The 23493-nt window shown below is 41.3% G+C and overlaps 2 protein-coding genes across 5 annotated transcripts in view; both read right to left on the reverse strand.

Moving 5' to 3' along the window:
• Positions 1-7135: 7135 nt before the first annotated feature.
• TXNRD2 (thioredoxin reductase 2) overlaps positions 7136-23493 on the reverse strand; it is an 89925-nt gene continuing 73567 nt past the window's right edge. For 3 of the 4 annotated variants that reach the window (XM_075216672.1, XM_075216661.1, XM_075216645.1), the window contains one exon: positions 9085-10788. In XM_075216672.1, the coding sequence (XP_075072773.1) occupies positions 10665-10788 (124 nt within the window). In that variant the 3' untranslated portion in view covers positions 9085-10664. Of the gene's footprint in view, positions 8173-8211; positions 8543-9084; positions 10789-23493 lie in introns of those variants that run through there. The other variant, XR_012693370.1, reaches the window with a different exon arrangement.
• Positions 21445-23493, reverse strand: part of ARVCF (ARVCF delta catenin family member) — an 803654-nt gene continuing 801605 nt past the window's right edge. The window contains exon 22 of the mRNA XM_075216612.1: positions 21445-21456. Coding sequence (XP_075072713.1) covers positions 21452-21456 — 5 coding nt within the window. The 3' untranslated portion in view covers positions 21445-21451. The remainder of the gene's footprint in view (positions 21457-23493) is intronic.

The following is a 23493-nucleotide window of genomic DNA, read 5'->3' on the forward strand; positions in this document are numbered from 1 at the left end:
AAGAAGAGAAGGAGTGAGCAAATGCAGGTGAATAAAGTAGGGGCATGTACACATAATTGCAATGGGGCAGACCTTAGCGGAGACGCTTGTCAGAGGCTTTATCACTTGCGAGTGCCTGTGTGCTGGTGCAAATTACAGGCTGATGATTATGACAGTCGCCAGCAGTATTTAACCCTTCTCATTGGCTGATTGTGGATTGACCTCTGAATCTGATAGTGATTCCTTCATTGCTCCAGCCTATATAATTATTATTATTATTATTAATATTTATTTATAAGGCGCCACACGGCATCCGCAGCGCTGTACAGAGACAAACAAAATCACAATACAATGGTAGACAGCACAGTACAGTAAACACAGCAACTCAGTACGCTCAATGCACAGCTAGAGAGGGCGGGGAAGGGGGAGGGAGGATCCGCAAACGACGGGGCCCAAGAAGGAGGGCGCGGAAGACAGGGAGACCCCCATGGGGGAGGAGGGAGCGAGAGTGGACGTGGGGTGGAGGACCCTCGAGGAGGAGGGCTAAGTAGCTGGAGAGCATAGTTAGAAGTGGTGGAAACAGGAGGAGAGATGGCCCTGCTCAGAGGAGCGTACAATCTAAGGGGAGGGGTGGACAGAGAGACGCAGGGGAGAGAGGGAGAGTAGGGGGACAGAGGCAGAAGATAAGGTAGGAAGTTAAGTGGGAGACAGAAAGGCTTTAAGAAAAAGGTGGGTTTTTAGGGCCCGTTATATAATAGGATTTGGTGGGCGTATGTTAGCTTTACTTTGTTGTTTCTTTCATTTGTACAGGAGACAGATTATCTCTGCTATATTATAGAGGATTTTTTAATTTATATTAACCTAATAGCAAATGCATTTTTTTTGCTATCAAATCTATTGTTAATTTTGTTTATGTTAATAAAGCTTGTGGTTGGAAAGGTTTTTTTAAATCCCACTTGACACAGTAGTTTAGTTTAATTGTTTAGCCTCGCCCTGCAGAATCTTACTCTTTGAATGGTATTTATAACCATTATTTTGCGAGTCTGCTTATAAAGTCTGTCTTATTAAGTCTACAGCACAGTTAGGGGCATATTCAATTGTTGGCGTTACACCCCACGCACTATTACCGTCATTACGGTAATAGTGCACGTAAATACCGGTATTACGGTACTTTTCTCGCTGAATTTCAGGGAGCCGCGAGCTGAAATCCGGCTTACTATTACCGTAATACCGGTAATAGTTTTTCCGCGACGGAAACCGCGGACAATTGAATATGCCCCTTAGACTTGGCGATACATTTATCAAGTTGCGGATTTGAAAAGTGAAGATGTTGCCTATAGCAACCAATCATAGCTATCATTTTGTAGAAAGCACTAAATAAATAACTAGAATCTGATTGGCTGCTATAGGCAACAACTCCACTTTGCAAATCCGTCCGAAAGTAGCAGCTTGATAAATTTAACCCTTCGAGTTTAAATTGGATTGAAAGTGGTCAGTAACTCGTTTATTTTCAAGCAACAAACCTTCACATTCCTTTTTATTCCTTTTTTCAGCAATTGCTCAAAAACAGTCTTTTAATTTCATTAAAGAGTTAAACATAAACAAAATATATATAGTTTGGTATAAAATTTGTTACAAAAAAAATAAATATTGTTTTTTCAATCACATTTGTTCATTGTACATAAATTGGATGAATGTATTCTAATAAAGTGAGAGAATTCTTATTCAACAGTGTGGTTAATGTGAGGTATTAGTGGTGCAGTCACAATACATATTCAAATTAATGTGAAAAAGTGTTTTCAGATTACAAATGGAGCAGTTGCAGAACATTGCGCAAACGGGTTGAGTTGGGTGTAAATATGTCTGATGTACACATTTCGTAAACCTGGCGCATATACTATTGCAGAGCTAGATTCATCTTAATTTGCTCCCGGCTAAATATATATCTGTAAGTATGTTTTTTAACATGCAACTTTTGGTGCAGAATTTTTGATACATATGCCTCCAATTCAGCATCAGGCCCATGTGTGTTGTACTAAAGGTATAAAGGGCTAGATTTACTAAGCTGCGGGTTTGAAAAAGTGGGGATGTTGCCTGTAGCAACCAATCAGATTCTAGCTGTCATTTTGTAGAAGGTACTAAATAAATGAAAGCTAGAATCTGATTGGTTGCTATAGGCAACATCCCCACTTTTTCAAACCCGCAGCTTAGTAAATTTAGCTCTAAGTCTTGCTCCACTATTGAATGTAGAGGTTAGGCAACTAGTGTTAAAAAGCAACCAATAGCTGCATAGTGTAGCTACTTATGGGTTGATACTAATCATGTGCTGATTTTGTTTGGTTTCCTAACTGATTTTCTTGCACCATCAATACCAGATCAGATTTAATTTGATTTGACAGGATAGAAAATCCTGCCAGTGGGTGGCTATATTGGCCTCTGAGTGCTTCCATTGGCCAACAGGAAACAAATCACAGCTGTGATCTGGTCTTTCGGCAACTTGAAGCCAGATCTGTCCCATTTGTCTATCCACAAATTGATTACAGATCCGCTTATTTGGTGGAGTGCATAAATAACATATGAAATACAATGTAGATTCATATACACCATATGTGATCCCATATAATAATAATTGTTGGAACAGTTACAATAGTGAATGCTTCTTGCTGAAAGTAAGGCTTCAGTGAGGGTTTTTATGGTGATCAGGGAACAATGAATTCAAAGGACTCTGTATAGAGCAGGGAGCAGTAACATAGAGATCCAGTGTATCACTACCAGGTCATGTCTAAGCAATTAATGGAATTCAGTATAGCCGATGAAACACAATCTCCTTATTAAAACATGGTTATGTACTAAAGATTTTTATTTTGCTGATCCAGTTTGCCTTAAACTCTAGTTTCTCAAGAGATTGTTTCAACAGCAACAGGCAGTTCATATCCATTAGAAACATTAATTAACTACAACACTAAGCATGTGGTGTATGAAATGAAATGCAGTGTGTGCAATATGCAGTATATAGGGCACACACCACATAGACTCTATGGGGCTCATATAGAGAGAGTGCAATTCATTAGTGTAAATACGTGTTTACTTCCTGCACATGTGCAGACTACGTACGTGATACATGCACCTCTCTATACTTAGAAAGGCAGAAGAGAGGAGAGAAGTAGTAGTTAAGCGCATGGGAAGTACACTAAGGGCATTTTGCACCCCTTAGTTACAATAGAGGTTGAAGCATCGGTAGATACGCCTGTCAGGAGTCGTATTTGAAGGGGTTTGTCAGTGCAAGACTTTGCTATTAAGTAAAAAAAATAATTAAAGGGGGGAAAAAGTTGTACCCCCAAAAAGTAGGCTATGATAGGGTTGGTGCCACTATAGCAAGAAAACCCTTAGCTTGGGGTCCCACTGCCATACAGACAAATAACCCTAGATCGTCCAGCACTGGTTAAATTATCTAGTGGCCTCCCCCACAATCCTAGGAGAAAACAGCTCAGCAACTTTCCCAATACCAATGTTCCTAACTCTACCTAAATTTCCCTGTATAAACATCACGTTCTCCCATGTCCCCATGCCCACTTGGAAGCAACCTTGACTATGTCCTCAGCTTTAATCTTCCTATTTACTCCCTAAGTCCTGCCACCTCCTCCTCCATAATGTTACTAAAATCCGCCCCTTCCTGTCTCAGAAAGTTACCAAAATCCTTGTCCATTTGCTCTTCATATCTTGCCTTAGTACTGAAACCTCCTTCTGACTGGCCTTCCTGACTCCCCCTTTAATCCATCCAGAATGCTGGGCTAGGATGATCTCAAAGAATCACTTCACTGGCTCCCGATCTGTCTTATATGATCAGAATTCGTTTCAAGCTCCTCATCCTCAATTACAAATCACTAACCCACACCTCTAGATCTCTGGTAGACCACCACCAGGCCACTCCATGCTGTATCTGACGTAAGCCTCTCTTCACCTCCTCTCACTTCCATCTCTAAGGATTCTTGCATGCTGCACTTCACTATTGGAACACTACTCTGCCTCATCTGATTCTCCCTAACCCTACAAACATTGAAATGCTCCCTCAAAACTCACCTCTTCATGCTCGCTATCCAACATCACCTTTTCTTCCTTTGCCCACCATGTCCATTTTATCCCAGTTGCTTCTACAGTCTCTCACCATCTCTCCCTCCCTCTAGAATGTAAGCTCACAGGCAGCGCCTTACCTGTTGTCGTATATCTGTCTACTGTCTGTCATGCTTATATGTCCTTGGTATGTCTTTGCTACACTCTGTGTTAGTCCCTACAGGTTTTTACTCATACTTAGGTGTTTCCATGTATTTGTGATTTTGCTCACTGTATTAATTATGTGTTATCCATATTTGTGTAAGTATGATTAATGTGCTGCACTAGAACTGAAGTAATTTCCCCCAGTTTGGTTCACGACGTCATTAGATCCACCCTGTCACAATTTAGTGTTCTGTCTAAGCATTTCACTAATTCATTGGTTCCATGGGAGAAAAGTGCAGATGGTAAATATGATAGGGTGAAAATGAATATTTGGATTTGTGCACATGGTTTTAACAGAGAATGAACAATTTTGCCAATTCTGAAAATAGCAGCAGTTTATCTGCATCATGTGTGGTTGACCCTGTTGTACAGAGTCCAACCTAAATAAGGGCATGGTAAGGGGCAGGGTGGCAGCTGGACCCTGTTTCTATCACTAGTCATAGTATCCACAAGACTCAATATTTCCCGACTCTCTCAGTCCAAGCTATTTTCTGCTTCTCAATAATCTTCCCCTGCAGCCTTACTACTGCCAGCGGACTATTACATCAAGGGTATATAACTTATTGAGGGTGTGGTTTTATATTTTTTGTTTTTTATTTATGGTTTCTCCATTATTAGACCTACATGCATCATCATGGTAGTCTTCATAAAAAATAAGCTATTAAACGGAATCCCTCCTTTTTCTTACACTGAATGCAGCAATTCATTAGATATTATTTAAATTAGCTGTGTGTGTGTAGGCTGAACATTCATGCCACTGATGTTATGGTATTTCAGAGTCAATCAGGAGCCTGTCTTGGAAGCTAGCAGACCCCCTATAATTTGGAAATATCCAAGACCATTTCTCAAGAAATATTTTCAGTCTAAGGGATGTTCATACTCTCATTAATACTGTTCATGAAGATTTGCATTGGCACAGAAGATGGTTAACTTCATGCAGCCATGAAGAGTTGTAACATTTATTTATATGTTGTCTGTTCACATATGTGCTTGACAGATACTAACTTACCCTATCTTGGGGAGACCCAAGATAGGGTAGGAACTCTCACTCACTCTCATCAGTATAGAGAAAAAGAGAGGGCTTGCACAAAAGAGGTGGAAAATGTCTTCTATGTCAGATTTTTCTAACATAAATTTGCAGTCCCTTTAAATCTTTTAGGATTTTTACTTCAAAATCTAACTCTAAAATATTTTATATTGGCTGTATGGCACATCTCTCTTTCGTAACTTGGGATGATTACTATTTGTATGTCATAGAATGGTAGCTGCAATGTTTTTTTTTGTATCATGTTGTGGGTAAACACCTTTCATCTGTTACGAGCCACTCTCTCACCTGCGCCCCGGCCGTCGCTATGACGACCGGAACGTCACTTCCGGGTATCGTCCCGGCTGTTGCCTAGGTAACAGCCGAGACGCTGTGGTAGTTAGCGCCGCATCCCGGCATTAGGGCCAGCCGGGCGCGTGCGCAAATCAGGCCAGGGGACATTAATTAACAGTCTCCTACGGCTGATCCCCACTGCCTCTCTGCCGGTTATAGTTCAGTCTACCTGTGCCTAGCCTGCTCCTGAGCTATTGTTGGTGTGAACCTTGGATTTGACTACCTGTGTATGACCAATTGCCTGTTCCTGGATTCTGAACCATTGCCTGTGACCTTGACATGTTGCCTGTACCCGGACTCTGAATCATCGCTTGTGATCCTGATCCTTTGCCTGTCCCTGGATTCTGAACCGTTGCCTGTGACCCTGACCGTGCTGATACCTGACATCCCCTCCGGTGCTCCATCCAGTCTGCAGATCGCTGGCCTGCCTCTGTTCTGTGTGTCATCTACTGTACCTGTGCGCAGCTGTGTGAGTATAAACTTATACTACTTTGAGTTTAAGACCTGGGGGCATCAGAGTACCTGTGAGCATAACCAGTCTCTAAGGGAAAGGCGGCTGCTAAAGGTGAAGACCTCTTCTAGCTGTTCTATAAGTTTATGCCGCACTGGTTGTCGTAACATCATCAACATTTTATTAAAATATATTGGACTATGGTTGTACTTTTCTCCAGAAATACATTGCTTTCTCTTTATAGTACCCTCCTTTATAACACCACATTATTTCACCACCAGGTATAGTCTCCACAGGTAGTATGATTGTAGTTTTCATGAAGCATGGTCTCACCCACTGATAGAGATAACTAAATAGCGCATAAGTCACTGGCATGACATTGTTACAGCAATACAGGTGTTAACATTGTAACAAAGCAGAAGACAGCTGTTCAAAAGGCAAGCGTCCAAAAAAATACAGATTGATAAGAAAAAAGGCCAGGCTACAGGGAGTGAAAAACCCCACACACAGACTGTGACATTTTGTCAAATTGCTTCCTGTTACATACTTAATAATTACTACCTGTTACATTGCTGAAATAAAGAAACTTGTTCAGTCAGGTTGAGATAATGAGAACACTATGTTTCCACACCTTGGATCTAATTAGAACACTATTCCAGCAAGAGTTATAGTTGCACACAGCTAACATATATTGAAAACAAATAGTATTTAGAGGTAGGCAGACCCATATACATGGTTTGCTACCAGGCATTGATATAGATACAGTAGCCTGCAAATCTTAAAGTGCAGTTGCCCAATACAGAGAACATTGTAAACTAAGTGATTTCTCATTACAGACACAAATATGATTTTAGTGTCCTGAAGATGGAGTGCTACACACACTAAAGTATTGAATCCAGTATGTCTGCAGGAAGACCAGCGTTTCCTTCTCTGTCTCCCCAACATAGGCTGTTTAGTGATTGTAGCAGCAACCACCTTGAAGGAGTACATGGCAGCTATCACATTGGAAGTATAGAGACTAATCTGGACTTGTAATGAAGATAGCCCTCAATAATGAGACAGAACTATTTTTTGGTACAAAGCTTTTTAATTTCTTTATTCATGCAGTAACGCACAGCTCAAATGTTAATACCAGCACATTTTCAGGCCTGTATGTCTCAAATGAGTTTATACACAAGCCATCATTTGTCGGTATCACAACCCGTCTACATTTTTATATTCTAAGTAGAAGTTTTGATAACAATTCAACCATCCCTGAAAATAGACACCAAAACTTTGCCTGCATGGAACACAGGAACATCACCATGTTACCATTTATAGAGATATTGTAGACTTTGTACACTTAAAAACTCATTGTTATATTGTATATCTTTCTTTACTGAACAAGTGCTAAGTCATTTTACTCACATATAGCCACAGACACAATAACAACAATAAAATTAAATAATTATTTTTGTTGCTGGACAAATTATTAGTGTTAGTGGTATCTGTATTTCTAGATGTCTCATTGAAAGATATATACATACATATTACTGCCTTTTTAAAAGAAAGGAATGGTATTTTAAAATATCACATATTATCCCTTTAAGAGTTAGCAGAAACTTGAAGAGTGTTTATGTTAGATTTCGATAAGGTTTTATCGAATCTCTAAATACTGTAACACTGTTAAGATGACATCATGCAGCAACCTGCAAACTCACCAGTTTGACTAGGGCAATCTTCACTGTGCCATAAGTGTGAGTAATACTGCAGGTGTGCATATGTGTGTGCACACAACCTAAAGCAGAGGCTGTACTCATAGAAGTAACTAAGAAAAGTAAACACTTCAATATTCATATGTGCTGCTACAGTCACTGGCACCCCTCCATCATACTATCAGAAAACAATGTCACTGCTATTGGAAATATCAGCTGTATACATTGAGGCATGTCTCTAGCAAGAGTATTGTTAGGTGCTATGTATAATGCATGCTGAAATATATATACAGAAAGATTACAGCTCTTCTTTCAGTGGTAATATGATAAATTTGTCTATAAAAAAAAATAATTAATGTATCAATTTACCAAACTGTGGAACCCTTTAACACACACTAAATACAAATTATAGCTAAAATGCTCCTATTAGCAACAGTATAAGTGACATTCACAAAACTAATTGTAAAAATTGTCAAACAATTTAAGGTATCTGTTCCTTGATTTTTCCTTTTCTTAAAGGCGCAAATTTCCTTAAAACTATATTCAGATGAAGGCACCTCCTCTTCTACAGAGGTCTAGAAAGTGATCTACTTCTTCTTTTTATTATATTACCACATGTATTTTCACAACGGCAGTTCCCACCAAGTCATTATAGAAATGCAAATGTAGTACGATAACTAAGCAAAGCATATTTTAAATAAACTATTTTTATCCATGGTCATTTTCCATCTGTTTTTTCAAGCATCAAAATGCAGTAAGTCAGATCTGTATGACAGAAGAAAGAAATTATGGAATAAATCTATCTTTGAAACTGACCAATATATACATCACAGGAAAATCAGCTAGCTTTAAATAGCACATGGTGTGGATGAAAAGCACAAGCATTTGTTTTCATTTCGGTAAGAACTGGGACTCCCAAATCCCACCTGGAAATCACGCACACAGATCATCAGCTCAGATATCCAGAGCCCTGTGAAATCAATGTGCAAGATCCTTGGCTAAAGGAACATTCAATGTCAGATGTCATTTTTCATATCTCCTTGTGGGGAAGACATGCCAGGCTAGTGATTTTAGGACATGGTTTCCTCAGGATGTCCTCTGTTGTTTTTTATTGTACTGAAGGAGACGGTAAGCCTTTGATGGTGGCTAGGAGCGTGATGTGGGTTTCAGAATATTTGGGAGCCTAGCCGCAAATTACAGGCAGCAATCCAAATGTATTTTGGTTCCCAATCTGTTTCCTCCTAATTCTAATTCTACTGACGTAAACCTCTCAGTGAGCTGCAGAATGGGACATTAATTTGTAGAACTTCAGAAAATAATCTGTATAGCGACACACATGCAGGTATAACTACATTTGCATTCTGTGGTGAGTTGAAGATCCTTCTGCAGTCTCACACTTATATAACAAGTCAACATACAAGGGTAATACGTTGGTTCACTGCAAAGCATCATTAAGTATGTTACATCATCCCAGTCCTCAAATACACCCCTTATACCAGGCTGTAAGCAAAGCGCATGGGTGTCGATACCCAGGTGATCTAAGCTTATTTATTGAGCCAGAAATGATCTCATGTACTGAGACAGAAATAGCTTTAAGCTGTTCACAATATGTGATTAGTTATAACTCCATAAGGATCACTAAGTCACATGCAATGAACATTAGAGGTGATATGAAAGGATATAAAATCATGCAATTTGAGTACTACTTTCCCGAAAGCAACAGAAATTATTGCTGATCCTATTCTGTAATGTTTGAGGCAATTTAGCTTAAACTGCAACAGCAACACATCATGAAGCACTCAGACATTTCAGCGTGTTTGTCCATCTGTCACAATAATACTTAAACTTGAGAGCGAACAGTATTATAGGGTCATACACATAAGTAAGGAAGACAAAACTACTTACGCTGTATCTGGCTTAAGCTAAATGTGCATAACAAAGACATAGTTAATGTATGCAGATGATATGTTAGCTATATATGTTTCCATTTCTACTGGGCTTTTGGTAGAACTTACCACACTGCCAAAGACCAACATGAAATTATTGGTGGCACAGTGTGAGGTTTTTACCCCACAGTACTTCACATTATAATAAGCACAGTATTGGAGGCAGTACATTCATACTCGGCATGGAAGATACAGACTGCTAAACGCAGCGTGACCCCCAGGATATAAAGATCACCCATTACAGAGCTGTGCAGTTTAACTTATGTGGAAATAGGTGAAAACACGCTGACAGCTGAAGATAAAAATCAGCCATATTTCTGCACTTTAACTACATACTAGAAAAACAAACAGAAAGACAGTTTGCAAAGTTCTAAGGACAGAGAAAGATGAGAAGACAGTAGAAAAATTATTGACAGAAAAATGAGTTTTCAACATTAAAGCTATTAATGCGATCCAGGGGCTGATTGGCTTTGGGAAAGCAGAGGTATTCATTCTGTGATGATAAATGAGCCCTAAATATAGAATGAAGTTCCTGTACTGTTTTGTCTCCAGGCATGCAGCAGGCGGAGTGCTGGATTACATTACACAGCCTACCTGTGCACTGAACATCTCCTGGTCTGCAGTTCCATCTCCTGGATGTTTGTAGTACTAGACTATGTCAGAGGAAGGTACCGTCTTATCAGCTCCTTTCCACCTGATTTCACGTCAGACATGTCATGAATGCTTTGAATGTGGTAGAAATGTGCACTGAATTTCAGATGTAATTTACTGCTGGCAGAAGCCTTTCACAATGAGTAAGACATAATTCCTTTGATTGCAGAGGATCTGACATATATCATATGGCTATGAGTAAAGTGGTTACATGTAGCAGAATGATGTTAATGGTTCTCTCTTCACCATGCAGACAGATGGCGTATCTTTCTCCGGGATGGTAGTTAACCTCAGCAACCGGTGACTGTGGGGTCCAGTCCTGAGCGTTTAGTAATGTGCAGCTTTGTCACTTCCTCAGCACATGTAGGATGTATGCCCACTGTGTTCATCAGTTGCGAGTAGGTGGCTCCACATCTGTAATATAAAAGATATATAATGATAACACTACTTGAAAAAAAAAAAAAACCTTTGCAATATTGCAATGTTCACTACACAGATATTTCCTATCAGTATGTCTTTAGTGTTTAACGGTTACTCCTGCATGTTTGTCTTGTGTTCTGTAGTCACAGCAGTAATGCACCTTTCCATATAAGGTGGTGACTTCCTTCATTTTGGCACAGCACCCCACCACCTATCTCTACATTGCTTTCAGTTAGAGCAAGGACCTTTGATATAAAACATAAAGGCAAAAAGAGTGAGATAAATGCCCTGTTACAGAAACTACCCATCTGAATGAGGTCACCTAGTTAAAGTAGTAATAGATGTGAATTCACAATATGGGGATATTATTCATTAAAACTATACTGCTTAAAACTATCAAGAAAGGTAAGATACAACCCTCCCTTGTTCATACAAATGAACATCCCTCCATCATAAAGCTATCATAGGGCTGGCGCTACCATTAGATGAACCTAGGATATCATCTAGGGTGCCAAGATTTAGGTGCGCTTATAACACTGAAGGAGTGACACTCATTCAGTGTTATCATTTTCCTTGCATATCCCCACAGTGAGCACTGGCCATTGTCATAGAGGGGCAGCAGCTAATAGCTTCTTACCTGTGAAGCTGCCGACTGCTACTCCTCCATGTCTGTGATTGGCTGGGACTGCGGCGTCGGGCTATGATGTCATAGCCCAAAGCCACACTCCCCAGTCTGAGGAAGGGCAGATGCAACTCCTTGCCTCTGTAGGGCTCACCTTACATATGTTACTTCAGATATTACTGGCTTATGCCACTACAGAGATGCCTGGTGGAAGTGATGGAAGCATAATGACTCTAATATAGATCTACAAGATAAAAGGAACTAGGCAAACATGAGTTGTGAAAAACCAATACTACTCTGACAATTTTCATCAAAAATCGAGCAAAATACTGCAAGGCCATTAAAAATTTATTGGATTCCTCTTGCTATCAGAAACCAATAGTACCAATAACGAAAACACAATGCTGTCTGACAACACTGCTATTGGCAGTGAATTCAGTTACTTTGTGGGGTGTGTTATGTCCTCAATGTTGAGGCATAACTGTAACCAGAATTCAGATGTCCTGTTTGGGCACTTTCCACAGCTCCCCCATTAAATGTAATAAAGCCACGTTTACTCAAATATGTGAAGACGAGGCTGCACATGAGCTTTTAACTGAGCAATCAATGTGGGGTCGACCAGTTTCAAAATTCCTATGCCCTAGTGTCCTGGCTAAACTTGTTGCTGCCTTACTAAACTATTTTGTCATCTGGTCAAATTTCCAAGTCATCCCGATCTACAAAAGTGGTGATAGAAGCATTGTTTCTATTCACAGACCTATATATTTACTTCCTATATTATTCAAAGTCATGGACAATGTGTTCTTTCTTAAATCAGCAGCTTTTACAAAACATCACATTTTTTTAGTCTGTTTCAATCTGGTTTTTAACATAACCATTTTACAGTAACAATCATATTAAAATCTGCAATAAAATTCAGTGTGGAATGAAAGACAGTTGACTGGTGCAATATTCCTATATTCTGTAAGAGCTATTAACATTGTTGATCACACTGTACTGCTACCAATCTTGCTCAGGTATTGAACACATGGCTTACAGTGGTTTCAACTCCCATTTATCAGTAAGATCCCACATTGTATCAATATCTGGGCCAAATTCTATCCACCACAATGACCTTCCCATTGCTTGAAGATCCACATCTATCATATGTATGCAAATACTACTAGCTTGTATCCAAGTTATTTAGGACAAAGGCTAAACCTGCAAAGTGTGTTACACTTTATTGAAAATAAAAAAACACTTATCTGACATCAGTATCCAAATATAAATACTTATGTTTATGGCTTCATCCTACCCTTTCATGTGGGAAGCACAACTAGCAGCACTGCGGTCAGCAGTTCCATTCCTGACCAGGGCCCTATCTGTGTGGCATTAGGACTAAGGGTGTGCACCGGCCACTTTTGGTGTTTTGGGTTCTGATTAGCTTGAGGTTTTGGGTTCTGATTTGTTTTGCCAAAACACCCCACGAAGGTTTTGGTTCTGATTTTGGGTTTCGGGTTCTGATTTTTTTTTAAAAAAGCATAAAAAGTGCTAAAATCCATATATTATTTTTTTTTCACTCCTACACTATTATTAACCTCAATAACATTCATTTCCACTAATTTCCAGTCTATTCTGAACACCTGACACCTCACAATATTGTTTTTAGTCCAAAAGGTTGCACCGAGGTAGCTGGATGTCTAAGCTAAGCGACACAAGTGGGCGGCACAAACACGTGGCCCATCGTAGGTGGCTGTGTAGGCTTGAATGGCCTTTTGCTGCTCCTCCATCCTCTGCAGCATCTAGAGGGTGGAGTTCAAGCGCGTCACTACCTCTTGTTTTAGTTGATGGCAGGGCAGGTTCATGCTTTTTTGATGTAGCAGGAACAGTGAACATAGTTTAATATCTGATACTAATATTTCTGCACTGCAGGAACAGTGAACGTAGTTTAATATCTGATACTAATATTTCTGCTCTGCAGGAACAGTGAGCTAAGGGTATGCACCGGGCACTTTTAGTGTTTTGGGTTCTGATTAGCTTGAGGTTTTAGGTTCTGATTTGTTTTGCCAAAACACCTGACGCAAGGTTTTGGTTCTGATTTATATTTAAAAAAGCATAAAAAGCACTAAAATCCAGTTTTTTGTTTTTTTTTTCCACTCCTACGCTATTATTAACCTCAATAACATTCAATAACAATCATTTCCACTAATTTCCAGTCTATTCTGAACACCTCACAATATTGTTTTTAGTCCAAAACGTTGCACCGAGGTAGCTTTCTGGACTGCGTAGTGGAGTGGCCCCTGTACTCAATTTGGTACCGGGGCCACAATACCTCCTCCAACTGGTCTAAATTCCACTGCACATATGGCTGCTCCTACATCCTCTGCAGCATATAGACTGAGGGTGTAGTTCGAGCGCGTCACTACCTCTTGTTTTCGACGACCATGATACAGAGCATTCATCATTGAGATCCCATCAAGTATGTCAAAGACAGACAGCGTCGAAGTGTTATTTGTTGACTTTGGGAACAAAAAAACTGTCCCTGTTGCAAATCTACGTGCAATGAAGAGTGACTTTTTCATTTAAAAGCTCAAGCTTTCAAGTGTAGTGTTTATAACATCATTACACCAACAGGTAAAAATCCTTTTAATTGGGATAATGGAGCCATAAAGGAAATTGCCCATATGTAATGCCTGCACAATGTTACTGGCGTTGTCTGACACCACAAATCCCCAGGAGAGTCTAAGTGGGGTAAACCATCAACCGTCTAAATCCCACTCCACTGATGGCGGACACCGGACGCACGTCTAACACCAACATAGCTGTTAAGGCCGCAGTTATCCGCTTTGCCATAGGATGACTACTGTCGTACTTTGTGCTCATGGCAAACAACTGTTGGACGGTCACATAATGCCAAAAAAAGATTTGCAAGATGGAATTGTCCTTGGGCCCTCCCACCCACCCTTATGTTGTTGAAATAGGACATGCACACTTTAACAAACCAATCATTTCAGCGACAGGGCCTACCAAACAACTGTGGCTGAAATGATTGGTTTGTTTGGGCCCCCACACTAAAAAAGCTATTCATCTCTCCCTGTACAAACTAAACAGGCTCTACTGAGGCAAGATGTCGTCCTCATCCTGATCCTCTGATTCTTCGCCCTCTTCAGTGTGTACTTCCTCATCCTCACACATTATCAATTCGTCCTGGTTGGACTCCACAACCACAGGTCCCTCTGTAGTCTCTGGAGGCCAGTGCTGTTCTTGAGGAATTGATAATTCATTTTTATGAACATCATTTTTTCAACATTTTGCGGAAGCAACCTCCTTCGCCGCTCACTGACCAGGTTCCCCGCTGCACTAAAAACTCTTTCCGAGTACACACTGGAGGGGGAACAACTCAGGTAAAATATAGCCAGTTTGTACAGGGGCTTCCAAACTGCCTTTTTTTCCTGCCAGTAAAAATAAGGACTGTCTGACATGTCTACTTGGACGGTGTCAGCAAAGTAATCCTCCACCATTTTTTCAATTGTGACAGCATCCAATGCAGCGACAGTAGACATGTCTGCAATGGTTGGCAGGTCCTTCAGTCCGGACCAGATGTTCTCAGCATCCCCGCCAGCGGATCTTTTATGTCAATGTTACTGGCGTTGTCTGACACCACAAATCCCCAGGAGAGTCTAAGTGGGGTAAGCCACTGCGAGATTATTTCCCTCAGTTTCTCTAAGACGTTGTCAGCGTTGTGCCTCTTATTAAAACCTGTGATACACAACGTTGCCTGCCTTGGAACGAGCAGCCGTTGTGGAGATGCTGCTACTGATGCAGCTGCTGCTGTTGCTGCGGAAGGCGATGCATCTACCCAGTGGGCTGGCACAGTCATATAGTCCTTCGTTTGCCCTGAACCACTTGTCCACATGTCCGTGGTTAAGTGGACAGTGGGTACAACCGCATTTTTCAGAGCACTGAGGACACTTGTTCGTACTTCTCTGTACATCCCGGGTATCGCCTGCCTAGTGAAGTGGAATCTAGAGTGGATTTGGTACCGGGGACACAATACCTCCATCAACCGTCTAAATCCCACTCCACTGATGGCGGACACCGGACGCACGTCTAACACCAACATAGCTGTTACAGTCGCAGTTATCCGCTTTGCACTAGGGTGACTACTGTCGTACTTTGTGCTCATGGCAAACGACTGTTGGACGGTCAACTGTTTGGTGAAAGACGTAGCGTTCTTACGACTTCCCCTCTGGGAATATGACCGACTACCAGCAGCAACAGCAGCGGCAGTAGTAGGCGTACCGCTGCAGGATTCCTCGGATGAATCCCGGATTGAAGAGGACTCAGTCATGCTGGTGACATGGCCTGCAGGACTATATCTGATGGAGATCGTGGAGGAAGTTGACGAGGAGGGTGTTGGTGGTGTGTATCCAACAGGACCAAGGGATTTAGGTGTCCCTGGACTGCTGACGGTCCTAGCCACAGGTCCTGAACTAAACACTGAATTATGAAGGTTCTTCAGGTGACGTATAAGGGAGGATGTCCCTAGGTGGCCAAGATCCTTATCTCTGCTTATTTGAGCTTTACATAAGCTACATATGGCCATACATTTGTTGTCCGGATTGGGATAAAAATAACTCCAGACCGAAGAGGTGCATTTTTTGGTCTTCTGACCAGGCATGACGATGGGCTTTTTCATCCCATGGACAACAACTGTTTTCCCCCCTGGTGCCTCATTTAAGATAACCACATCAGCATCCTCCTCGTCAAGTTCCTCCTCAGCGCCAGCTACATCAATATCCTCCTCCCGGTGTACAACATTGACACCTTCATTAGCCAAATCTGTAACTGGACTGTGGGTGATCCTTCCAGCATATGCAGAGGGCATGCTGCAAATGGTGGAAGGAGCCACCTCTTCCCGTACAGTGATGGGAAGGTCAGGCTTCGCAACCACCAACACCCTTAGTCTTGCCTTGGGGATTTGTGATGCCATCTCTTTAGAAGGCAGAGTTGTTTGCTGTGTTGTTGATGACAGCTTAACTCTCTTAAATTTTTTGGAGGGGGGGGGGGAGGAGGGCTTAGATCCTTGGGTGAAGCTGAACCACTAGTCATGAACACGGGCCAGGGCCTAAGCCGTTCCTTGCCACTCCGTGTCGTAAATGGCATATTGGCAAGTTTACGTTTCTCCTCAGATGATTTTAATTTTCTTTTTTTGCTAATTTTAGTGGACTTTGGCTTTTTGGATTTTACATGCCCTCTACTAAGAGATTGGGCATCGGCCTTGGCAGACGACGTTGATGGCATTTCATTGTCTATGTCATGACTAGTGGCAGCAGCTTCAGCATTAGGAGGAAGTGGGTCTTGATCTTTCCCTACTTTATCCTCCAAATTTTTGTACTCCATTATATGCAGCACAAGAGAGCGTACCCCTAAACCACACACACTTTGGGACTGCGGAAACAGTGAACGTAGTACTATAGATTGCAGTACCTATCTTTTTGGGACTGCAGAAACAGTGAACGTAGTAATATAGATTGCAGTACCTATTTTTTGGGACTGCAGAAACTGTGAACGTAGTAATATAGATTGCAGTACCTATTTTTTGGGACTGCAGAAACAGTGAACGAATTAATATAGATTGCAGTACCTATTTTTTGGGACTGCAGAAACAGTGAACGTAGTAATTTAGATTGCACTACCTATTTTTGGGACTGCAGAAACAGTGAACATAGTAATATAGATTGCAGTACCTATTTTTTGGGACTGCAGAAACAGTGAATGTAGTAATATAGATTGCAGTACCTATTTTTGGGGACTGCAGAAACAGTGAACGTAGTAATATAGATTGCAGTACCTATTTTTTGGGACTGCAGAAACAGGGAACGTAGGTAAATTTAGCAGTACTAATATTTCTGGACTGCAAGAACAGTGAACGTAGGTAAATATAGCAGTACTAATATTTCTGGACTGCAAGAACAGTGAACGTAGGTAAATATAGCAGTACTAATATTTCTGGACTGCAAGAACAGTGAACGTAGGTAAATATTGCAGTACTCATATTTCTGGACTGCAAGAACAGTGAACGTAGGTAAATATTGCAGTACTAATATTTCTGGACTGCAAGAATATATTGCTCTAGAATTTTTTTTATACTTTTTAAATTATTTTTTTATATTTTTTTTATGATTTGTTAATAATTATAAAATTACTATGGACATATCAGAACAAAGCACAGGACAAAAGCACCACTGGACTCAGCAGGACAGACACCGGCCAAAGCACCACTGGACTCAGCAGGACAGAGCACAGGACAAAAGAATAAAGCACCACTGGACTGATCAGCACTACCCTACAACCCTCCCTCTTCCCTGATCACAGCCCAAATGAAGATGGCGGCCGCAAGCGGCGAATTTATGACATCCGAGTCTCGCGAGATCCGACACGAGACTTGGATGTCATAGCCTCGTTTTGGATTTTTTTCCCGGGCGGAAGTACCCGAACAGTGCTCGGATCCCATCGGATCCGCACTGTTCGGGTGGGCTCAGATTAGCGGAATCCGAGCCCGCTCATCCTTAATTAGGAAAGGGCCTAATGTGAAGGACCAATATTCTCTGTATAGCTCTGCGTAATATGGTAACCCTATATAAATAAATTATAATTTTATTTGGTTTCCATTTATACTATTGCTCTATGGAAATAAATCATGTCTAACGCCCATGGCCAGAAAGTGTATTGAGCAACTGCTGCTGATACCTATTATAGATTATGGGGATTTAGTTTATGTTACAGCCCCAAAATTCTTTTGGCAAGCTTCAAACACTTTACAACTCAATCTGCCATTTTGTTTGGCTGGGTAACTTCAAAACATAGATCCCATAGATCTAGGCTGGCTGTCCCTGGGGACAAGATATAGAGTTCACTTTGCCTGTTTGTCTCTACAGGTTACCCATTAACCTGTACAGACATCTTACCCTTACAGTTCATCACCCCCATTCACCATTTATTTATATAGCGCCACTAATTCCAAAGCGCTGTACAGAGAACTCATTCACATCAGTCCCTGCCCCATTGGAGCTTACAGTCTAAATTCGATAACACACACACAGACAGACAGACAGACAGAGAGACAGAGAGAGAGACAGAGAGACAGACAGACAGAGAGACAGAGAGAGACAGACAGACAGTGAGACAGACAGACAGACAGTGAGACAGAGAGACAGTGAGACAGAGAGACAGTGAGACAGAGAGACAGTGAGACAGAGAAACAGACAGACAGAGAGACAGACAGACAGAGAGACAGACAGACAGAGAGACAGACAGACAGAGAGACAGACAGAGAGACAGAGAGACAGACAGAGAGACAGAGAGACAGAGAGACAGGCAGACAGAGAGAGACAGACTAGGATCAATTTTTGATAGCAGCCAATTAACCTATTAGTATGTTTTTAGTTGCACATTATACCTTAATCACTTAAATCTGTCTTCTGAGATCTTTCAAAAACTTCTGTCATTTGGCTCTAATAATCCTGTTTACAATTGTAATGCTAAATGCCTATTTAATTCAAATTAGGGCACAATGGTATACGATTTATCCAGGACCTATGTGAAAATGGGAGGTGACTTTCAACATATTGCTCCTAGTGCAACACTTTAGAAATAAACAAGAGGAATAATTATTGTCATAATGAGGAGCATGGGTAGGAAACAAACAGAAGAGATGGGTCAGTGCAGCATTGCTGAGGGCTTAAAGGTGAAAACAATCATCTGAATGTTGGTGGAAGCAAGCAGAGGGTGCATTAATAATGGCATGTAATATTGAGTACATTAATTAGTATTTTAATAGTATCTTTACTTAGGCAATAAATGTTTTTTCCAGATGGAGAGGGTTATAAGTGGTCATAAATGTGATAAGCGAGGGACTCCGTAAAATCATAAAGTGAGCACTAGACAACATGCTTATTGTGTGGAAACGATCAGAGTGTTGTTAGCAGGAATGTAAATGTCAAATAAGGGACACCAGTAGTTCAGTTTTAAAGACGTTAAAGTGGTTGCCCACTTGTGGTCACCCACTTCTCTTCATTTCCTTCCCTCCTTAGATTATGAAATGTGAGGGGGAGTCTAATTCCCAGGTACCAAAAGCAACGGCAATGACTTATCTGAAGGTAGCCGCTGCAGTTCATAAAGGCTGGACAACTACTGAACGTTTAAGGTAGAGACATCATTGTTGAGACAACAGAAAGACAACTAGTGATATTAGAAGGAAGGGTGAAAGTTCACAAGAAAATGGTAAAGTTAGTGTATGTCTATATTCTATCCAATCATATTACACATTTTTCAATGCATTCTACTGAACTCTAATCCTTTCACCTGATATTCCTAAATACATTTTGGGGAGACTATATACATATCCTTATATACATATATACAGATATAGGTTGTGGGACAGAAGATTGAGCTCCATTGCTTGTTCTCAGTGAACATTGGAGTGCAGTCATTTATCAACATTTGGAAATTTAATCTACACTTGCAATTAGTGGCAGGGCAGTAATAGAAGTGAAGGTAGAGGAAAATTTAAGTGCATTGTGTTGGCCTGTCTGGCCCCGAAGTTTTCAAATGTTTGTCTTTGATCAGATGCTCCACACATTGTGTCAGTCTGCTTCCCTCCTGCCAGCCTGCAGCCATAGACTGACATAACTGAGCAATCGATCAGGAGTTGCAACAAAACACAGCAGTAATCTAATTTCCAGGTTGTCTCAAAAATGAAGTGTTGTGTGTGTGTGAAAACAAATGACAAGTTACAGCAAGACGTGTAAAAGTAAAGGAAGAAATATTTTACTTAGATGAATTCTAGATTACCCTATAATTTCAATTTTGAGAATTGACTCTGTGAGAAGCTCTGCAGGGCATATTTTTTTCTTTACTCCTATGAGAAGCAAGGAATCTCTGAAGAAAATGGACTCCCCATATTAAAAGGTATAAGGCTGTGTTACATTGACACATTTTCCTCTGTAATGAGAATACAGTTTTGACGGTAGGGGAAGAGCAGGAACAACAAATAGTGGTGAAGTATAAAGCAGTGATGGGCCACAGACGACCAGTGGCCCGCGAATCTCAACTGTGGCCCTGCAGATATTTCCAAGTCTATACATTTGCTCTGCCTCTGGTAAATCAGCAGATGAAGCTGTATCTGAATGAACAGCTGATTGGATGAAGCCTCGGTCTTCTGCATCATGTGACCACAGAGATCAGTGCAGAGCAGAAGAGTGTGAAGAGTGCAAATCAGAAGATTATAGATCAGCACCATGTGACCTCCATCCTTCCTCTCCTCTAATGGTGTTGAGGCAGTTAATAGTTAAGTAGTGGCCATTAGTTAAGTAATGAGGGGAGGGCACGTGGGTGAGGGTTCTGGTGACATGTAAGGAGTTTTGGAAGTATATGTGGTATCTGAGGACATGTAGGGACATTTTATGTAATGTGTGGGTATAAAGGCATGTAGGGACATTTTTTGGAAAGTGCAGGTCTTAGGGCATTTCGAGTGCAGAGGTAATCTGGGTATTTTTAATTTTGTTTTGATTTTTGTGAGCAGCGAAACATGCAGAGGGAGAGGGAAAAGTAACAATGCTAAATACTTAATTTGCTTAACATCGCTACTCTGTTAGTGCTGTGTGACATTTTCCAAGATGGGGCACTGTTAGGTGCCGTCCCCGCTCACTTCCTGGCAGCAAGGGACGGTAGCCTTCCTTCTTGAGCCGCACGTCCTGTTGCTAGGCAATGGGATGTCCACCAATCAGAGCAGCTCTATATCTATTTAAAGGAGGCTCTGGCACCATTAGGGTGAGAGAGTATCTAGGTATCCCTATGTCCCAGTGTTCCTGCATGTCTCCCTTTTCTCTGCCGGATCTCCTGTGTACCGACCCAGCTTCCTCTGGTTCCGCCCCTGGATCTCCCTTTGGCCTGACTGCTCTTATTGGAACTGACCCTTGGCTTCCTGACTCCGATTTGTTTACTCCTTTGGTACCTCGCTAGTTTGACCTCTGTCTATACGGTCATGCAAGTTTATCTTCCACTTCACTGGTAGCTAACTTGGAGTGCCGCGATTTGAATGTCCCTTGCAGAAAACTCCATACTCCCTTGGGGGGTCCCTGGCGAAGACCAGGAACGGGCTTAGACTCTGCGCCTCCTAGCTCAGCAGCGCAAATACCAGCAAGTGGCCTTCAGCTCTAATCATCTTGTGACAGGCACATTAAAATCAAGAAACGCAACAAGATGACATGTAGAAACTGCTCTGCAGAATTGTACTATGTCTGTACTAGTCTTAAGCTTAACTTTCAAAAGCTGGATGAAAATCTGGTAACCGAGAAGCCACAATGAATTATGACTTGTTTGTTATACGGTTTATCTCATAATAAACTGTCTGTTAATATCTTATTACAGAGTGTTGTCTCTTTCTTTGATTAAATTCATTGTTTTCATCTATTATGATTAAGGGTAATGTGTGGTCCTTTTGAAGGTTAGAAGTGCAGAAGATTGCCCATCACAGGTATAAACTGTAGAAGTACTATAGGAAAGCTAGTGGAAGAGGCTGTTATGCTGCTAATGATACGGAATACCCTTTCCATCTATCAGATCATCGCTTGTTAGCTGGAAACCACTGTTTTTTCCACTAGTTATGGCAATTTTAGAAGTTCTAAGTAGATTGGAGATGAAGCAGACCTTTGGCAGGCAAAAAAAGACAAGGTTGTGTTCTGTGTATCCTTAAAAGGAAGAGGTTGAAATACAAGAAGATACAAACTAAAGATGGGGGTAAACATAGGACCCAAGCTTTAAGAGCCTTCAATAAATGGGAATGGGGTCAAGAGCAAGACCAATAGATTAGAGGAGGGAAGAAGAGAAGTTCAGACACTCATGACACAGTGGACATAGAGATAATCAGATAAAACAGAGTCAAAATGTAGGCAGTCTACCCCGGGGATTAAGAGATGGGTCGACCTTGAGAATGCTCTCACACCTGATCACAATCTTAGTTCATTGCCCTGGCTCCCCCGTAGTCAGAGGCCGGCCTCAGTTTATTCTCACCCCACCATACAATTTACACTAGATATATGGGATAAACTACACAAGAGATGGAAACTCACATCGTACCCTTCCCCCCTCACTCCGCTCTGGCAAAACCCAGAATTTCCAGCCAGTAACATCAAATCATTTGCTTCCCCATGGCAAAAAGCGGGGATTACTCAATTTACTCACATTCTAGGGGAATACGCCCCCCAATCTTTCTCGGACTTGAGTGAGAGATCGAGACTCCCTTCGTCCCTGTATTTCGGCTATATTCAAATTAGAGGCTTTATACAATCCAATTGTAGATCGTCCAAGCTGCGCAGCCCTACACCCTTTGAGAGGTGTTGTATCAACCGAGTTGGAGCTCAGGGGTTGATATCTCTGGTCTATCATGTTTATCTTAAGCCTGAAAATAGCTCCAAAGAATCGTTTGAGATCGCCTGGGAACGTGACATTGTAAAACCCATAGACAAGGAGGGATGGTCTCGGCTCAGAACTGGAATCTCCAAGATCTCCATTAATACTTTGATTAAAGAGAACACATTCAAGGTCTACACGAGATAGTACTTGGTGCCCACGAGACTCCATAGAATTTACCCAGGTACGACAGATCTCTGTTGGAGGGCATGTGGTGGGGTGGGGTCTTTTTACCACATATGGTGGACGTGCCCTCTCATTTCTAATCTATGGGCCCAGGTTGCTGACTTCATTTCTAGAATTCTGGAGGTCGAGGTTTCCCCAGATCCAATGGTTATGCTGCTGTGCTCTAGGAATAAATCTCTCAACAAACATAGTAATAAGCTAGTACAAAATATATGTGCTGCAACACGCCTACAAATAGCCAGATCAGAGCATATCAGCTCGGATCAGGTATATTACTTCAATGGAGTATATCACATGTCTCCTCCATGATAAAATTTCAAATTTTCACAAGATATGGGACCCATGGTAGGCCTTTCACCAATCTCCCATGCCCGCCACCCAGTAACTTACACCTTTCTCACACTCCGGTTTTTCCGGACCCTGCTTGACACTTGCCC

This window comes from Mixophyes fleayi, chromosome 1 (genome assembly GCF_038048845.1).
Source record: "Mixophyes fleayi isolate aMixFle1 chromosome 1, aMixFle1.hap1, whole genome shotgun sequence".
In the NCBI taxonomy this organism is placed as follows: Eukaryota; Metazoa; Chordata; class Amphibia; order Anura; family Limnodynastidae; genus Mixophyes; species Mixophyes fleayi.